Below are 14573 nucleotides of genomic sequence, written 5' to 3'. Positions count from 1 at the left end.
AGGCTTGGATATTGCTCATATATCAGACTTTACCCGTGTATGAGTATTCTGTGGCTCAGCCCGTTTGTTTTCATTTATGACTTAAATCAGCTGCAACATAACAGAGGAAGGACCAGATAAGGTGTTAAGTGAATCCGAGCTGCACCAGTTAACCCCTACAGTATGGTGGTGTCTTATTTTTTGTTCTTGCTGTTCAGTTGAGGAGACTCTTTCAAATTTAGAAATAGATACTGTATAGTCTTTAGGAATATCTTCATTATTAGAGTCTATGTAAAGCCTAATGAAATCTTCAGAAGATGAGCAGAATAAACAGAAAAATACATCAACAATTTGTTGTTGTTGTTGTTTTTCTGTCTTCAGGCTCATCTGAATATGAACCTGGTGGACTGTAGGCTGAAATTATGCTTCTGTTGTCCTCCATCCTATTTTTGGAGAATAGGTAGGAAGTAATGGGATATTAGCATTATCAGGTGACCAATGCCTCTGGCACCACTGTATGAAGGTGTCCCTCTGCAGCACTATCACAAGATTGAAGGGGTTAAGCATAAATTTTGCCAATGGGTTTCCTTCATTGCATAGAGCAGTAGTGATTATAACAGCTGAGCCATAAAACAGGGTCTCATGTAGCCATAAGCATATCTAAATGAGGCTTTGAAAACAAGGAGCCATTGGTATTAGGTGCTGAGTAGGTGAAGGATATTCATGTCTCTCAGTATTTGCATCATAACATCAGATAATAGTGGCACATTATCACATAGAACCTGGCAAGTGTAGCTGTAACTTTTAACTAGTCTTTACCATTTATATACTTTTTCTCTTCAGGTGGCTCCTTGTATTGCTTTTAACGTATTATCATCGTGGTATTTCATACTATGCCCTATCTTATACTTACTGGTAATTTATCTTTTGCATTTTCAAGTTTCAGCTCGAGTAGTATCCTTGAAGCTAGGAGAGAATGAATACTGTATTCACTTATTCCGAATGTCATGTCTGTCCATTTGTCATTCTTGCCTCTGCACCCTTGTACTCACTTATTCATTGTTTAATCATCTATCATCCAGTCCTTATTTGCCCCATGTAATTTCGAAGTGATTGAAGGTATGGTATCAGGAAGCTGGAAGTCCCTTCCTTGTGTGTGGTCATAGGGATTAGACAGCATATCTGCCTCACACATATAATGTATTGCAAGCAACCTGAAAGCTCCTGTGACATAGAAGGGAAGAGGTTATAATTAAAACTTCGCATTCTTTTGAATCGTGTTCTGAGAGAAATGAAAGATCCTTGCTACAGTTGTCTATACCATGAGGAAATAAAAAATAGGTTTAAGGTATTTGTGGTATTGACTGCATAATTGTGATATATGGCTAGCACTAGAAAATACAGAAATGATATATATCTGATAGTAAATTGATCAGTTGAATGGAAGAACATTTGTTTAAAAATACAGAACCATAGGCAGTAATGCTGGCTAGAAGAGAAGCATAATGACGGCTGCAATAGTGGTGGCTGAATCAGTAGAGAGGTGGCCTGCAGTCTTAATGAACCCAGGCTTGAATCTGGCTGGGGCAGGGAACAGTTTAAGGATTTGAATTTCATAAAAAGCAGACTTAACTGATTTGCCAGAAGACTCACTGACGTGTCGTAAAATTATCCCCACTAATACCAATACACCACTCCTGTATGAGATAGTCCTAGCATGTATTTAATATGGAAGATGAATGTTAGCACTGAAGTGGTGACATGTAGAGGTGTATGGTATGTAGGAGGACTACTGGGCCTTGGGAGCAGGCTGTGTAGCCTGTGCCCAGAGTCACATTAAAAAGAAAGAAAGAAAAAAAAAAAGTTGAAAGACCTCAGTACCTTTTTATATAATTCTCTCGTTGTGTCTGCTTCCCGTGGCACTGGTAGGAAGTTGTTCCTTGGGTGTTTTTGCTTCTCAATTTAATATCCCCAGTGGTATTTAAGAACTTTACTTTAGATCTGTCCACCCCACATGAGTATAAGAAATTAGCTTAGGATGATGACAGTGATTATGTTGTATTCACTGCTTTTAGCAAGATATTTGTGGTGCATTTCTTATATCTTCTGTTCCCCGAGAATGATGCCACCCACTGGCATTTGAAGCTGAGTTGATCATAATCAGTTGCAGTGCTATATCTTACAGGCTTGAATGATATCTGGTAGAATATCTGAATGTAGTAAAGCGACTGAGAATGCTAGTTTACATTTTCCCCATTTCTTTATATATCAGTTTTATTTTTTTATATTCCTTTACAACATGCCTCCTTATTATGTTGTATTGATTGTCATATAGCAGAATAGTCTCCTGTAGCCTGAAGTTATATTTATAAAAAAAAAAAAAAAAAAAAAGCCCCCATGTTAGATGCATTTGATAATGTACTTATTGAAGTAATAATAATGCAGTTGCTACCACTGATGGCTTTCAGAGTCAAGGCTCTAAGGTGTTTAGATCTCCCTTTTAGCTTTATGTGTAGTATATATTGGTTGGATCTGTGTTCTTGGATGGGTTGGGTATGTTACTTAATGCCTGAATCATATTAGTTTTCAGTGCTTGCTTGTCCCACCCCTGCTTCCTGTCTATCCCATTATATGTGGTTGCATGCTACCCATTGTTTTTGGTTGTTTGTATGACAGTATGGTGCTTGCGGTGGTGGTTCTGTATGGTCTGTATGTAAGGTGGATGCTTTTATTTTGATCATGTGGTGTATTTTATTTGGTGTTACTGATGTAGTGCTTGGTGAGTGGATGTTGAGTAGTGATTGTGTGTGTGTGTGTGTGTGTGTGTGTGTGTGTGTGTGTGTGTGTGTGTGTGTGTGTGTGTGTGTTATCCATGGTGGTTAGATAGTGTCTTTGTTTTATTATCAGTATCCTGGATGTTAGTATGTATGTTGGTTTAATGAATATGATTCAGAGAAGACAGGACTAGAAAAAGTGACATCTGTGAAACACATTATAATATATTGTATAGATTGTCACTGTCATTGCCATATTCAGTGAGTGATGCTTTGATGACTGTTGATGGCATTTTTTACATTCCAAAAAGATGAGAGTTCACCCTGATAGAATTTAGTGTTGCCCTCACTACAGCAATAAGACAAAGTACAATACACAATCCACTGCCCTCACCGCGATGCTCCCCATCCTACCACAGCACATATAATTTTGACATTCTTATCACAGCAGATACAGTCTTTCAACATAACCCTCCCACCCCCCAAAAAAATCAGGAAGGGCCCGTCAGTTATGACCAGTGTTCTACAGTGCACTGAGTTTGCATTTTAATTATAACTCCGATAGCAGTTACCTGACATGCCATATTGTTCTTGGTGGATTGCTGCACAGATACCTCCACCAATCATTTTTTGTGGTGAGTTGCCATTGACAGTTGTTGGCCACAAAGAGCAAGAAAATTTACCCAGATTTAAGCTGAGTTGTGTAGAATAGATGAATGTAGTTTTTAAATCATTAGTGCTGCATCGATAATGTGAAGCACAGATGTGATGAGTGTGTGCGTGTTTTTGTTTTTGTGCAGTAACTTGCATGGTTGCATTAAATTTGGATGATGTGATCAGAAGTCAGTGTGTGCATGTGGCATTGTACTGTATGTATGTTGTATAGAGGTATACCTTGTTTTTTATGTGTGATGTATTGGAGTTCAGATTGATCTGTTCATAGTGGTTTATCATGGTGTCTGTATGGTGTTGTGAAGTTCTGACTGGTGTGTGGTGCAGGGGTCAGAGGGCGGTGGTGTGGGTGACGGGGCGTCGGCGTCCAGCAGCGAAGGTGATGCCGTGGACAACAGCACAGTTCAGGTCATCATGCGCAACACTGACAGTAGCTATAGTGTAAGTTCCTTCCCACCCCTGCCTTGCCTTATCCCATCCTGCCATGCCATGCCTGATCCTGCTGTGCCCTACACAACCATACTTATACTATTTTGTCTGTCTCTCAAGCATTACACCACCTTAGATGTCCTTATTCTTGCACAGTACCTCCCTAGTAGTGCACTTAATACTGATCCATCGATAGAAGCACAAAACCGTAGGGATGTGTTTGCAATCCTTTTTTCATTCTTCATCACTGTTCGCATCAGTTGTGTACACCTCTCTCCTTGCTTTGTAGCAGATGGTGTCATATGCTGCTGTATAATTGTCAGTAACACCTAAGGTCCAGGGATATCTTTTCTGAGCTGAAGGATTGTCAGTCTCAAGGGGTTATGGTGATTGTGTCTGACCTCTACAGGCAAGGCAGGTCTTGCTGAGGCTGAATGAAATTGTCTGGTAATAGCTAGGGGGAAAAAAGGGGGGGGGGAGGTTGAAAGTTTGGTTTTATTTATATATTTATTTTTTATTTTTTTATTATCCAAGTAGTGGACTGTAGCACTGGCAGAGAGTTATTACAGTACTGCAGTTTTATCTAGAGCATTCTTATGTTGTGGTAGGTATCATTAACCCCTTTGTTTAACCCCTAAAACGCGGGTGTTTACAGTCGATCCCCCCCCGAGTGGCGGGGTTGTATCGCGGTCTGAGTACCTGTAGGAAAATATTCGCCAAAAATCAGAGATTAACCCTAGAACATTATACTTGGTATGGCAGATAGTACTTACATTCAGCTTTCTCCAGAGACAGGTGTTGAGCCTTCGTGGACTACCCAAGGACTTGTGGAGACTTGCAAAGTTGGGTAACCAAATTTTCACTTTCACACCTCCAGCAACCCGGTTTCCCCTCTACCACAGCCTCATTCTGTCACAGTAAACTTTATACTACAACGTAAAGGTAGTTAGGAATCCGTATTTGTACAATAAGCACTGAAAATAAGGCTAAAATCAACGGAGCGTACGGCCGACATGCACTGTGGCGGCGGTTTTCCCATCACTCAACAAACATTTCCATTTTCACAGCTAAAAACATGTATACTACATTATTTTCAATCATATTACTTCCCAAAAGATCACCACGGCGCGCTTTTTATTCTGCCTTACGTCCGCCACTTTATTCTTGTTCCTGTCGGCTGCTTGCACTGACTGGGAAGAGCTAGAACTCGCCATAATCTCACTTTGAAAGCCTGCAGTAAACTGACACTAAACAGAGGCAAAAGCTAGTGTTACAACTGGGGAAACAAGCGTTTCCTAGTAGCATAAACTGCTTGTGAGAGGAGATCGCAGATTTACAGTTCTGAGCGCTCAGAGCGCTGCCATGTATCACAGCCAGGCTGGCCGGGCCGTGGTAGGGGGGGTACGGGGGGAAAACGCGATATTTGGCAACAACTGAGGTCAGTAATACAAAGGTAAAGTATGCTAGTTGTAGCTAGAGGATGGTGGTACTGATAGACAATACCAGCTGGAGCCTGCTTGCCCGCTGTTATTCAAAATTTACTAAAATCGCAAACGCGACGACCCGCCGTCCTGCCCTTATGGCCGAGCGTCGCAAACGCGACGATCCGCGTTTTAGGGGTTAATGACATTTTTCAGTTTGTTCTCATCATTGATGATGGGTTCGTCATCTTTGGGAGACTCCTTTTAGTTCTAGGGTTGTGTCTTGGAATGCATGTTTTATTCATAAAGATATCCACTTTAAGTGAACAAAAAATAGTTAAAGGTAAAGAGTGCCATGACATATATATTATTATTACATATCAGTGTATTGGTACTAATCATCAGTACTCTGTAATAAATTACTGTACAGTATACTAGCAAGAATATGAGGCTGATTCGAATTTACTCTTAGGTTATGCAGTATTGCCTCTGTTGCACGTTCAGAATAATGACTTTAAATAAATGAAAGAGCAGTCATCAGAGTATTACATTATCAAACTCTGCTAGCGCCATCGTTTTAAGGCTGCTGCTTGGTTCGTGAATTTGTTAATTATTATTACTGTTGTTATAGTTGTATTTATTTATATATTCATTTAGATCAGCCAAGCAGATAGGGCTTCTTGAAGAATTGCCACAGCAATCCTGCTTTTTGTAGATATCTTGGCCATGTGTATATTTTGTTTAATGCGATTGTTGCTTACTTCATCTTGAATCTCACTTCCTTTCTTTGTACTTTAGATGCTGTTTCATATGCTTTCTGCAATGTGTAAATGTAGCCTGGAAACAGTGACTATGTGGTGTCTTTTTTCCTATTTTGCTGATACCTGACTGAAATTATTAATGTAAGATGTGTTGGAGTTAGTCTGGCTGGTGTAGATGCTGTTCTCATAATGCATGGTGCTTCCATATTTAAAAATTACAGACTTACAATGCTGTATATAGTGTATGAAATAATATGGCAATTTTATTTTATTTTTATTTAGTTTTATTATTACAGTAAAGCCTCACTACAACAAACTTCAGTAGACTGGAATTCGCATTTATCGGAGTCAAGGAGCCCACTGGACTAAACTCTTGTAAATCAGGAAAACTCTGATAAAGCTAGAAGTGGTCCGGAATGACTGTATTGTCCATACGGTTTGTGTGTTCGTGCATTGATTGGTGGTGGGTAGGCTGTGTCGCTATTGCCCCCCTGCACTTTGCCTCAGTCTGACCCACATCATTTCCCCAGAAGTCCCTGATATACTGCTCAAGGGTGACGAGTGAGAAGTGAAATATACAGACAAAGTGAACATCTTAAGTTTGTAAGATCGTAAGTAATGAGGTGTATAAAGTGTATGGTACTGTACTGTATTTGAAAAGTGTTTAGAATTCAGTTGTAACAGTGAGGTATTTTCTAAGTGAGTTTTACGCCAGGTACCCCTTTTTGGATAAGGGCCAAGGCGTTGCCCCTGGGTAGAGGACTTTGGTTTGGAGCGTGTAGCATTATATGACCGGATGCCCTTCGTGATGTCTACCAATGACCCTTGGGTGGATTCGATCCTCCGACCCTACGGTCAGAGCGGAGCGCTCTAACCCACTGAGCCACGGCTGCTACAAATTAGAAAAGTGGTCTCCATTAATATTGTGTTGTGATGAGGAGAGGTAGATGGAGATGGTTTGGACATGTGGAGAGGATGGGGGATGATAATTGCGTGAGGAAGGTGAGAAGTGTTAATATTGGGGGTGGGGTTATGAGGGGTAGACCAAGAAAGACATGGGTCGAGGTTATTAAGTGTGACCTCAGGGTTGGTTAAGGGACTGAACAGGGAGGCTGCAATGGATCGTGCAGCATGGAGAGCCGCCATTAGGTGACCAAGGCCGATGCATCCAAGCATGTTGGAGCCTTTAAAAACAAAAACGAAAATGATTAATATAAATTCAAGACACCAAGCATCAATCACATGATACATGGCATGCAAGGTAGAAGCCACACCTCCAGTTCCTGTCCATGATTCAGCTCCTGGTAGTGAGGACAATCAGGAGGATGATTCCCTGTTTCTTGACGGTGACTCTGAAGATAAAGGGTAATGATTTTGAAAGATTTGCTTTGAAGGATCACTCACCAGGTGCTGAATGATGATAAACACTCGGCAAGGTAGGGGAGGAGTCAGGTGAGCCAAGTGAGTCAGAATGGTTACATAAGAAAATATTTTTTTTTTTATTATGAGTTTTATTGTGTCCAAGGCTTGCTTAATATTACTATGTTATGCAATAAATTATTTATAGTGGCATTTAAGAAAAGTTATGAGGAAGATGGGTTATTGCCATGAGTTAGAAGAACTGGTGAGGTGAAGCAGGATGGTGGCCATGATGCTTTTCATGTATGAAAAAATTCTTCTTGTGTGTTACTGGTACATGCCGTATGGCCTTTATCGAGTCTAAATCTTGCAAAAACTATACGTGTTGTGCAGCAGACTGCTTATGGTATTACTGAATATAAAAGAATGACTTAGACCAAGAGGTAAATATGAGTGGATACAGCCGAGAGTCAGAAGGAACACAGCTATTTACCATCCATCCATCCATCATCCTACGTTGCCCCATGAGGAACGTAGGAGCCTGGGGCTAGGCAAGCTGGTCCTGACATTTAAAATGAGAGTGACCAGCCTCACTCATCCCTGAGTGACATTATTTGAGCAATAAACCCCAACCAGGATATAAACCTTCACTGGCTCAATTCAATTGGAGTGCCGTAATTACCCACTAAACCACCAGGCGCCAAAATTTGGTTATATGGTTACCACCCAGTGTAGTAAATGGTTTCCTGGTGTACAGAACACCATTTGGCTTGTCACTCAGTGTAGAGTCACCAACAGGCAGAAGTAAGAAGAAAGAATGAAGGAAAGAAATACAGAAGAGGGAGTGTAAAGTCACCTGTAGGCAGAAGGCCGAGGAAAGAATGAAGGAAAGAAAGACAGAAGAGGATGGAAAGAAAGAAGAATGGAGAAGAGGAAAGGGCAGACACCCGAGAGCAGCATTACTGTACATTGAGCATATTAACAAATATCGTGAGTTCAGCAGTAATAGAGTTCGGCATGGTATGGCCAGAATAAAGCAGACGCTAAACTCGGATACCCACTGTATACATATATACAGTATCATACCATTTGATTATTGTAGTGAATGTATAATACAGTACAGTACAGTACAGCATTGCATTGGTAGTGAAATTAGTTGGTGATGCCATGGTGAAAAGCCATTGATGTGATCCAGACTAATGTCTGATATACTGGAAAAAGCTTGGGTTAGCAGGGGGAAGTCCAGATGTCGCTTTTATCGGAGTTTTGCTTTTTTTGGAATAGCTTGGGCCCCAGTTAGTCCAGTGCAGTGAGGTTTTACTGTATTAATTTTTTTTTCCCCTTGACTCACTTATATTTTGTAACAGCATGCATCAAGACCAATGGTTATTCTGTAATACGTTACGTAATTTCTTTTAGTTATACCTTAAGTTCCTTGTATTATTAGGAAATAGTGTTTGTTACAACTCACAGTATTACGTTTTCATTTTGTGTTTTCTTCTTGCAGCTCCACCTTATTTTCAGTTTATTTTGTATTGTTACCTTTTTATGTATCATTTTGTAATAACAGACTGATTGGGATTTTTTGGTACAATATAGGAATGTGTATTTTGTCTATGGTATTTGTAGGTTTTTAATTTATACTGTTTATGCTACATTTATTGGTGATGTTCTATATGTTATGTTCAGGAATTATTTATCAGTTATGTATAATTCATACTGTTGTGACAATTTTTTCTCACTCTTTTTATGTTTGTTTTCATTGGTGTACTGTTTTTTAGATTGATCTGTGTTTCCTGTCTTCTGAGTACACCAGATTTCACTGGGAGTAATATGAGTGATATTAACTACTACTGTACAGATTCATAAATATGAAATGCTTGGGTCCAAGTGCATTACAGAAATGATAAGTTTGGGATAATAATAATAATAATAATAATAACAATAATAGTAATAATGATGATGATGATAATAATAATAATTCCTCTCCTTCTTCCCTCTTTACTTCCTTCCTCTTCTGTCTTTCTTTACTTCATTCTTTCCTCATCCTTTTGCCCATGGGTGACTTTACACTTCCTCTTCTGCCTTTCTTTCCTCCATTCTTTCCTCTTCCTTCTACCTGTGGGTGACTCTACTCTGAGTGACAATGGTTTCCTGTATACCAGGAAACCATTTACTATGCTTTGTGGTAACCATATAACCAGATTATGGCACCTGGTGGTTTAGTGGGTAATTAAGGCACACCAGTCGGATTGAGCCGGTGAAGGTTTATCTCCAAGGGATGGTTGGAGTTGTATTGCTCATGTTATGCCACTCAGGGATGAGTGAGGCTTGTCACTCTCATCTTAAATGTCAGGACCAACTTGCCTAGCCCTGGGCTCCTCCGCTCCTCCAGGGGCAACATAGGATTGGATGATGGATAGATAATAATAATGGTAAATGATAATTCACCATGCACTCACCTGATGTAATGCTGCTTTTGGGTGACTGCCTTTTCCTCTTTTCCTTCCTTCTTTCCTTCTGTCCTTCTATGTCTTTTATCCTTCATTCTTTCCTCTTCCTAATGCCTATGGGTGACTGTACACTCCCTCTCCTGTCCATTGCCTTCATTCTTTCCTCTTCCTTCTGCCTATGGGTGACTCTACATTGAGTGACATGCCAAATGGTTTCCTGTACACCAGGAAACCATTTACTATACTGGATGGTAACCATATACTGTAACCAAATCATGGCACCTGGTGGTTTGGTGGGTGATGAAGATGCTTCAGTCAGATTGAGCCTATGCAGGTTTACATCTAAGGGGTGGTTGAGGTTTATTGCTCACATAATGCCACTCAGGGATGAGTGGGGCTGGTCATGCTCATCTTAAATGCCAGGACCAACTTGTCTTGCCGTGGGCTCCTACGGTCCTCGTGGGGCAGCACAGGATTAGATGCTGATGTTGATGAAAAATGATAATCATCATCATCATCATCATCATCATCATCATCATCATCATCATCATCATCATCATCATCTAATCCTGCACTGTTCATTTATTTATTTATTTATTTTTTACATTTCCCTTTTTTCTTGGCTCTTGTCTACCATACCTTTTTTATTATTACAGTATTATCTCTTGCTTTCCTTTTCTTTTTTCTTCCCCTCCCCTACAGGACTTTCCCTACTATTCTCAACTCTTCCCTGCTTTCCTCGGGTGTCTTTTACTTTTCTGCAGATCACACATAGTAGATGATATTCTAATTCAGTTTGCAAACTAAACACTGTATTAAATATTGCTTGTACAACATCATCTAATTCAGTTTGCAAACTAAACACTGTATTAAATATTGCTTGTACAACATTACTGAAACCATATATGTAGCTAGATAGAGGCTACCTAATAAATAATCTTAGCACCTCCTTGCTATCTCCAAATAAATTTATACTGATATCATTATAGGAGAGAGCTTTCAAACTGGAGGGAGTAAGTAATAGACTTCATTAACCCATCCATATGAAAGGCCCCTCCTAAGATAGGTAAAATTGTCTGAATATAGTAATAAGTAGTAATAAGGGAGCCATAACAATGAAAGAGTTAGGTGTGCTGACTTCATCCCTTACTGCAGTTTTATGGAAATGAGATTTGTACCCCTTGATATGTTCTGTTTTAGGTACCACTTTCAGTAATAGGCAGAGAGATAAATGATATGAAAAGAATACAGATACAGTCAGGGAATTAAGCATCTTTCAAAAGTGTAGTGAAGACATGGTGGAACAATCAAATCTTCCAAGAGATAGTTTAATTCCGTTATGACTTTGGTTATATTTGCTAGTTGGAACCCTTTTTGCTGCCATGGATCTGCTTCGAGATTTTATCCAGGCTAACTTTGGACATTTTTATTCACCTAAGGAGATTCTAATAGTCCAAGGTTTAAAGGAGATAGTTTTCAACTGTCTCTTACAATTTTCATCAGCTGAGCAGAATAATTTTGTGGTAGCCTTAAAAAAAAAATACATCTATAGAATGCAAAAGGATTAAGTAACTTTTAGGCAAAACGGGGAAGATAATTGATTCCCTGATTGTACATCGTTAGTAAACATAGTACAACACAGACAGTAGATAGTGCTTACAATTAGAAACCAAGATTAACAATCCTGCCTGTTATTAACAGTCTGACAGTCTCTTCAGACCATTACTAACATTCCAGCTCATTATTAGTCCAATCTTTTAACAACAGTTGAGTGAGGAGATGGCCAGCTTGAATGGGTCACAAGCCACAACCCCCACAGAAGGAGAAGGACCACAACCTAACGGTCGACCGAAGCGGCAACGACGGACTCGGGTTCCAGACAAGCCCAACTACCCAATCAACCTGTGGTCCATCATGAAGAACTGCATTGGCAAGGAGCTCTCTAAGATACCCATGCCTGTGAGTTACATGTGATTATTGCACCATTATTTTATGAAGCCAAAGAGGAGAGGGTTGAGAATAAGAGATTGGCTAGAAAAGTGTATGTACTGGTAAGTGAGGTGGAAGGGGAGATTAAAGATGAGATGCAGGGATGAAGGGAGAGGTATATGAGGGAGGGGGAATGTGAGTTGGTGGGAGGGCAGCCAGATGGCAGACGACAGATTGACATGGAAAGTTTGTTTGTGGCCATCCTTGATAGGATTATGGTGTCTGGAAATAATTTGATAAATTAAGTTGAGGATATTTTTTGCACATGGATGAACTATGTATGAAGATGTGCATATTACAGGAGTTGCACCTCAGTTTAACTTGACAGTCAGTGGAATGATTGGAAATATGCATATTACAAGAGTTGCAGCTCAATTCAGCTTGAGAGTCAGTGGAATTATATCTATGTTACAGATGTTATGAGGTGCATTTTATTAAATAAATGCTAGGTTTGCTTACTTACCCACCCAATATTTTTAGTGGAAAATAAAGTTAGGATGATGTAAGCGGCACAGTCACTGGTAGGCTCCATAGGAAACACTGCAACGGCCTGTGGAATGTACTTACTAGCCTTTGAGACTAGTTGAGTTAACTCTGTCAGTATGAAAGTATACAAATATTCTTTTTTTGCTGCTATCTTCAACAGTATGAGGACATATGAATATTTTTTCTTACTGCTAGCTGCATCAGTATGAGGACATGAATATTTTGGTCTTACTGCTGCCAGACGGTATTATTTAGGTTAAAGCAAACTTCATTCAGTGAAGGGGGTTAGGAACAGTTTTTCTTAACCATGTCATTGTGATAGCATCAGATTAGTTTCATTTTCCTACTCCCAAACAGCATTAATCAGTTTAGGGGGAACCTCTAAGAGTTAATGCAATGGGATAGCGATTGTGTGATATGTGAAATTGTCTGTAATAATCTAATGTATTGTTTGTATCTTTCAGGTCAACTTTAGTGAACCTCTGTCTTTCCTACAACGGTTAACAGAAGATTTTGAATATAGCGACATATTGGACAGAGCAGTACAGGTGAGAGAGATTAAGATAGTGTTGATTCTTATTGTTCATACAGTAATTGTATAATGATATGACAAAGGTATGTTTCGTGTGCTCCTATTAACTTATCAGCTGATTGAAACATTTCTGAATAAAGTGGTTTGCACCTCAGATTAACAAAAGCAGTTTCTTCAAATACCTCTTCAGCCTGAAAACTTACTTTATATTTCATTCTGGCCAGTACTAGATGTTTAAATTTGGCTTAAAAGAAACCCCACAGGGTAGAGGGGTTGATCATATTCAGTCTGTAGCAGCAGGTTGAGTTCACTCAGTTTGTATGCAACTATTGAATGTCAGGACTGTTTGTCATGTAAATGTGGAAAAGTTGATTAGGGAGGTGATGAACTGAAGGATTCTCTCCAAAAATATGTAAAAACCCAGTGGGAATGAGACTTACGATGATGATGGTGAGGATGCTTAATTTTTTGGAAGAAAAGAATCTCAGGATGATGATGATGATTGTTTGGAAATGAGAGAGAGAGAAAAATCTCATTTTCCTCAGTCATTTCTCTTCACTGTTATTTCCTGACTGCTCATGAATAAATGCCTTAAGTTTAATGTATGTTAAGCAAGGAACCTGTGTACTGTATTCTCTTTTGAAACTTACAGTTTTTTCCTCGTTGTCATTCACTTCACTGTATTATCATTGTCCATGAGTGCAATTCACTTCATATATTGTCATTGTCCACTGATGTTGGCCAGTTCATCATGTACAGTTCTCTCACATCCATTTATTCTTATGTTTAATCCACCACTTACATTTTGCAGATTGAGGATTCTTGTGAGCAGTTATCATTGGTAGCCGCCTTCACAGTCTCATCCTATGCCACGACGGCTGTCAGAACAGCCAAACCTTTCAACCCCTTGTTAGGAGAGACCTATGAGTGTGACCGCACAGATGACCTCGGCTGGAGAGCAATCAGTGAACAGGTGCGGTGTCTTTCTTTTATATATCTATGTACCTGTATGTTAAAAATTTATTTATCAGTCTCTTCCATTTTATCAGCCTCACACCATTTTTAGCTGAGAAAAAAGAGGCCAGTGTGATGATGATGATGATGAAAATAAGTGATGTTACCATATTTTAAGTTTTTGTCAGTGATTCTGTGAGTAATAATACTGATGGTTACAGGGCAAGTTTTGAAGACTGTTATTTGTGTGCTCCCTGTGTGTAGGAAGAGTTAACTATAGAACTTGTATAATGGGAATGGATGAATGGAGAACCACTCATTCCAGCAGGTGTAGGGATGTGTTTGCCCCACATCATATCACAAATGGCACAGGAAGAGAATCTGTACCAGCAGCTTTCTTTCCAACAGTAAATGTTGCTATAGAAATCAAACACTTTGCTCTGGCCATCCTCACCCTGTGTGAACATAGAGTGTGGGTTGGTGTAGTATACTTATAATATCTATTTGGTACTCATTATTGGCTTGCCATAACAGTATGGCTTTGTTTTATGTTAGTTAAAATGAGAAAGTCTCATTTCTAGACATTTAATACAGGCAATAGATATTTGATGTGCTTCACATTTATAACCCTGTTAGATATCCAGGTTGCAACTGGAAGAACCCAAGTTTGATTTTTTGGCCATGCAGATTCTATTTATTTTTGAATACAAAATAAGATGTAAATAAACAACAGTATTATTTAACCCCTGCTAAGCTGAAGACCT

General features: G+C 39.4%; 1 protein-coding gene across 1 annotated transcript in view; it reads left to right on the top strand.

Moving 5' to 3' along the window:
* The window catches only part of Osbp (oxysterol binding protein), a 206199-nt gene that overhangs the window by 154353 nt on the left and 37273 nt on the right, over positions 1-14573 (top strand). Inside the window, exons 6-8 of the mRNA XM_080281715.1 lie at positions 11616-11807; positions 12788-12871; positions 13667-13828. Coding sequence (XP_080137841.1) covers positions 11616-11807; positions 12788-12871; positions 13667-13828 — 438 coding nt within the window. The remainder of the gene's footprint in view (positions 1-11615; positions 11808-12787; positions 12872-13666; positions 13829-14573) is intronic.

Source organism: Coenobita brevimanus, chromosome 90 (genome assembly GCF_032717465.1).
Source record: "Coenobita brevimanus isolate Jiangsu-jjx chromosome 90, ASM3271746v2, whole genome shotgun sequence".
Classification (NCBI taxonomy): Eukaryota; Metazoa; Arthropoda; class Malacostraca; order Decapoda; family Coenobitidae; genus Coenobita; species Coenobita brevimanus.
Note: the sequence above shows the minus strand (reverse complement) of the source record. Positions and strands in the feature narration are given on the sequence as shown.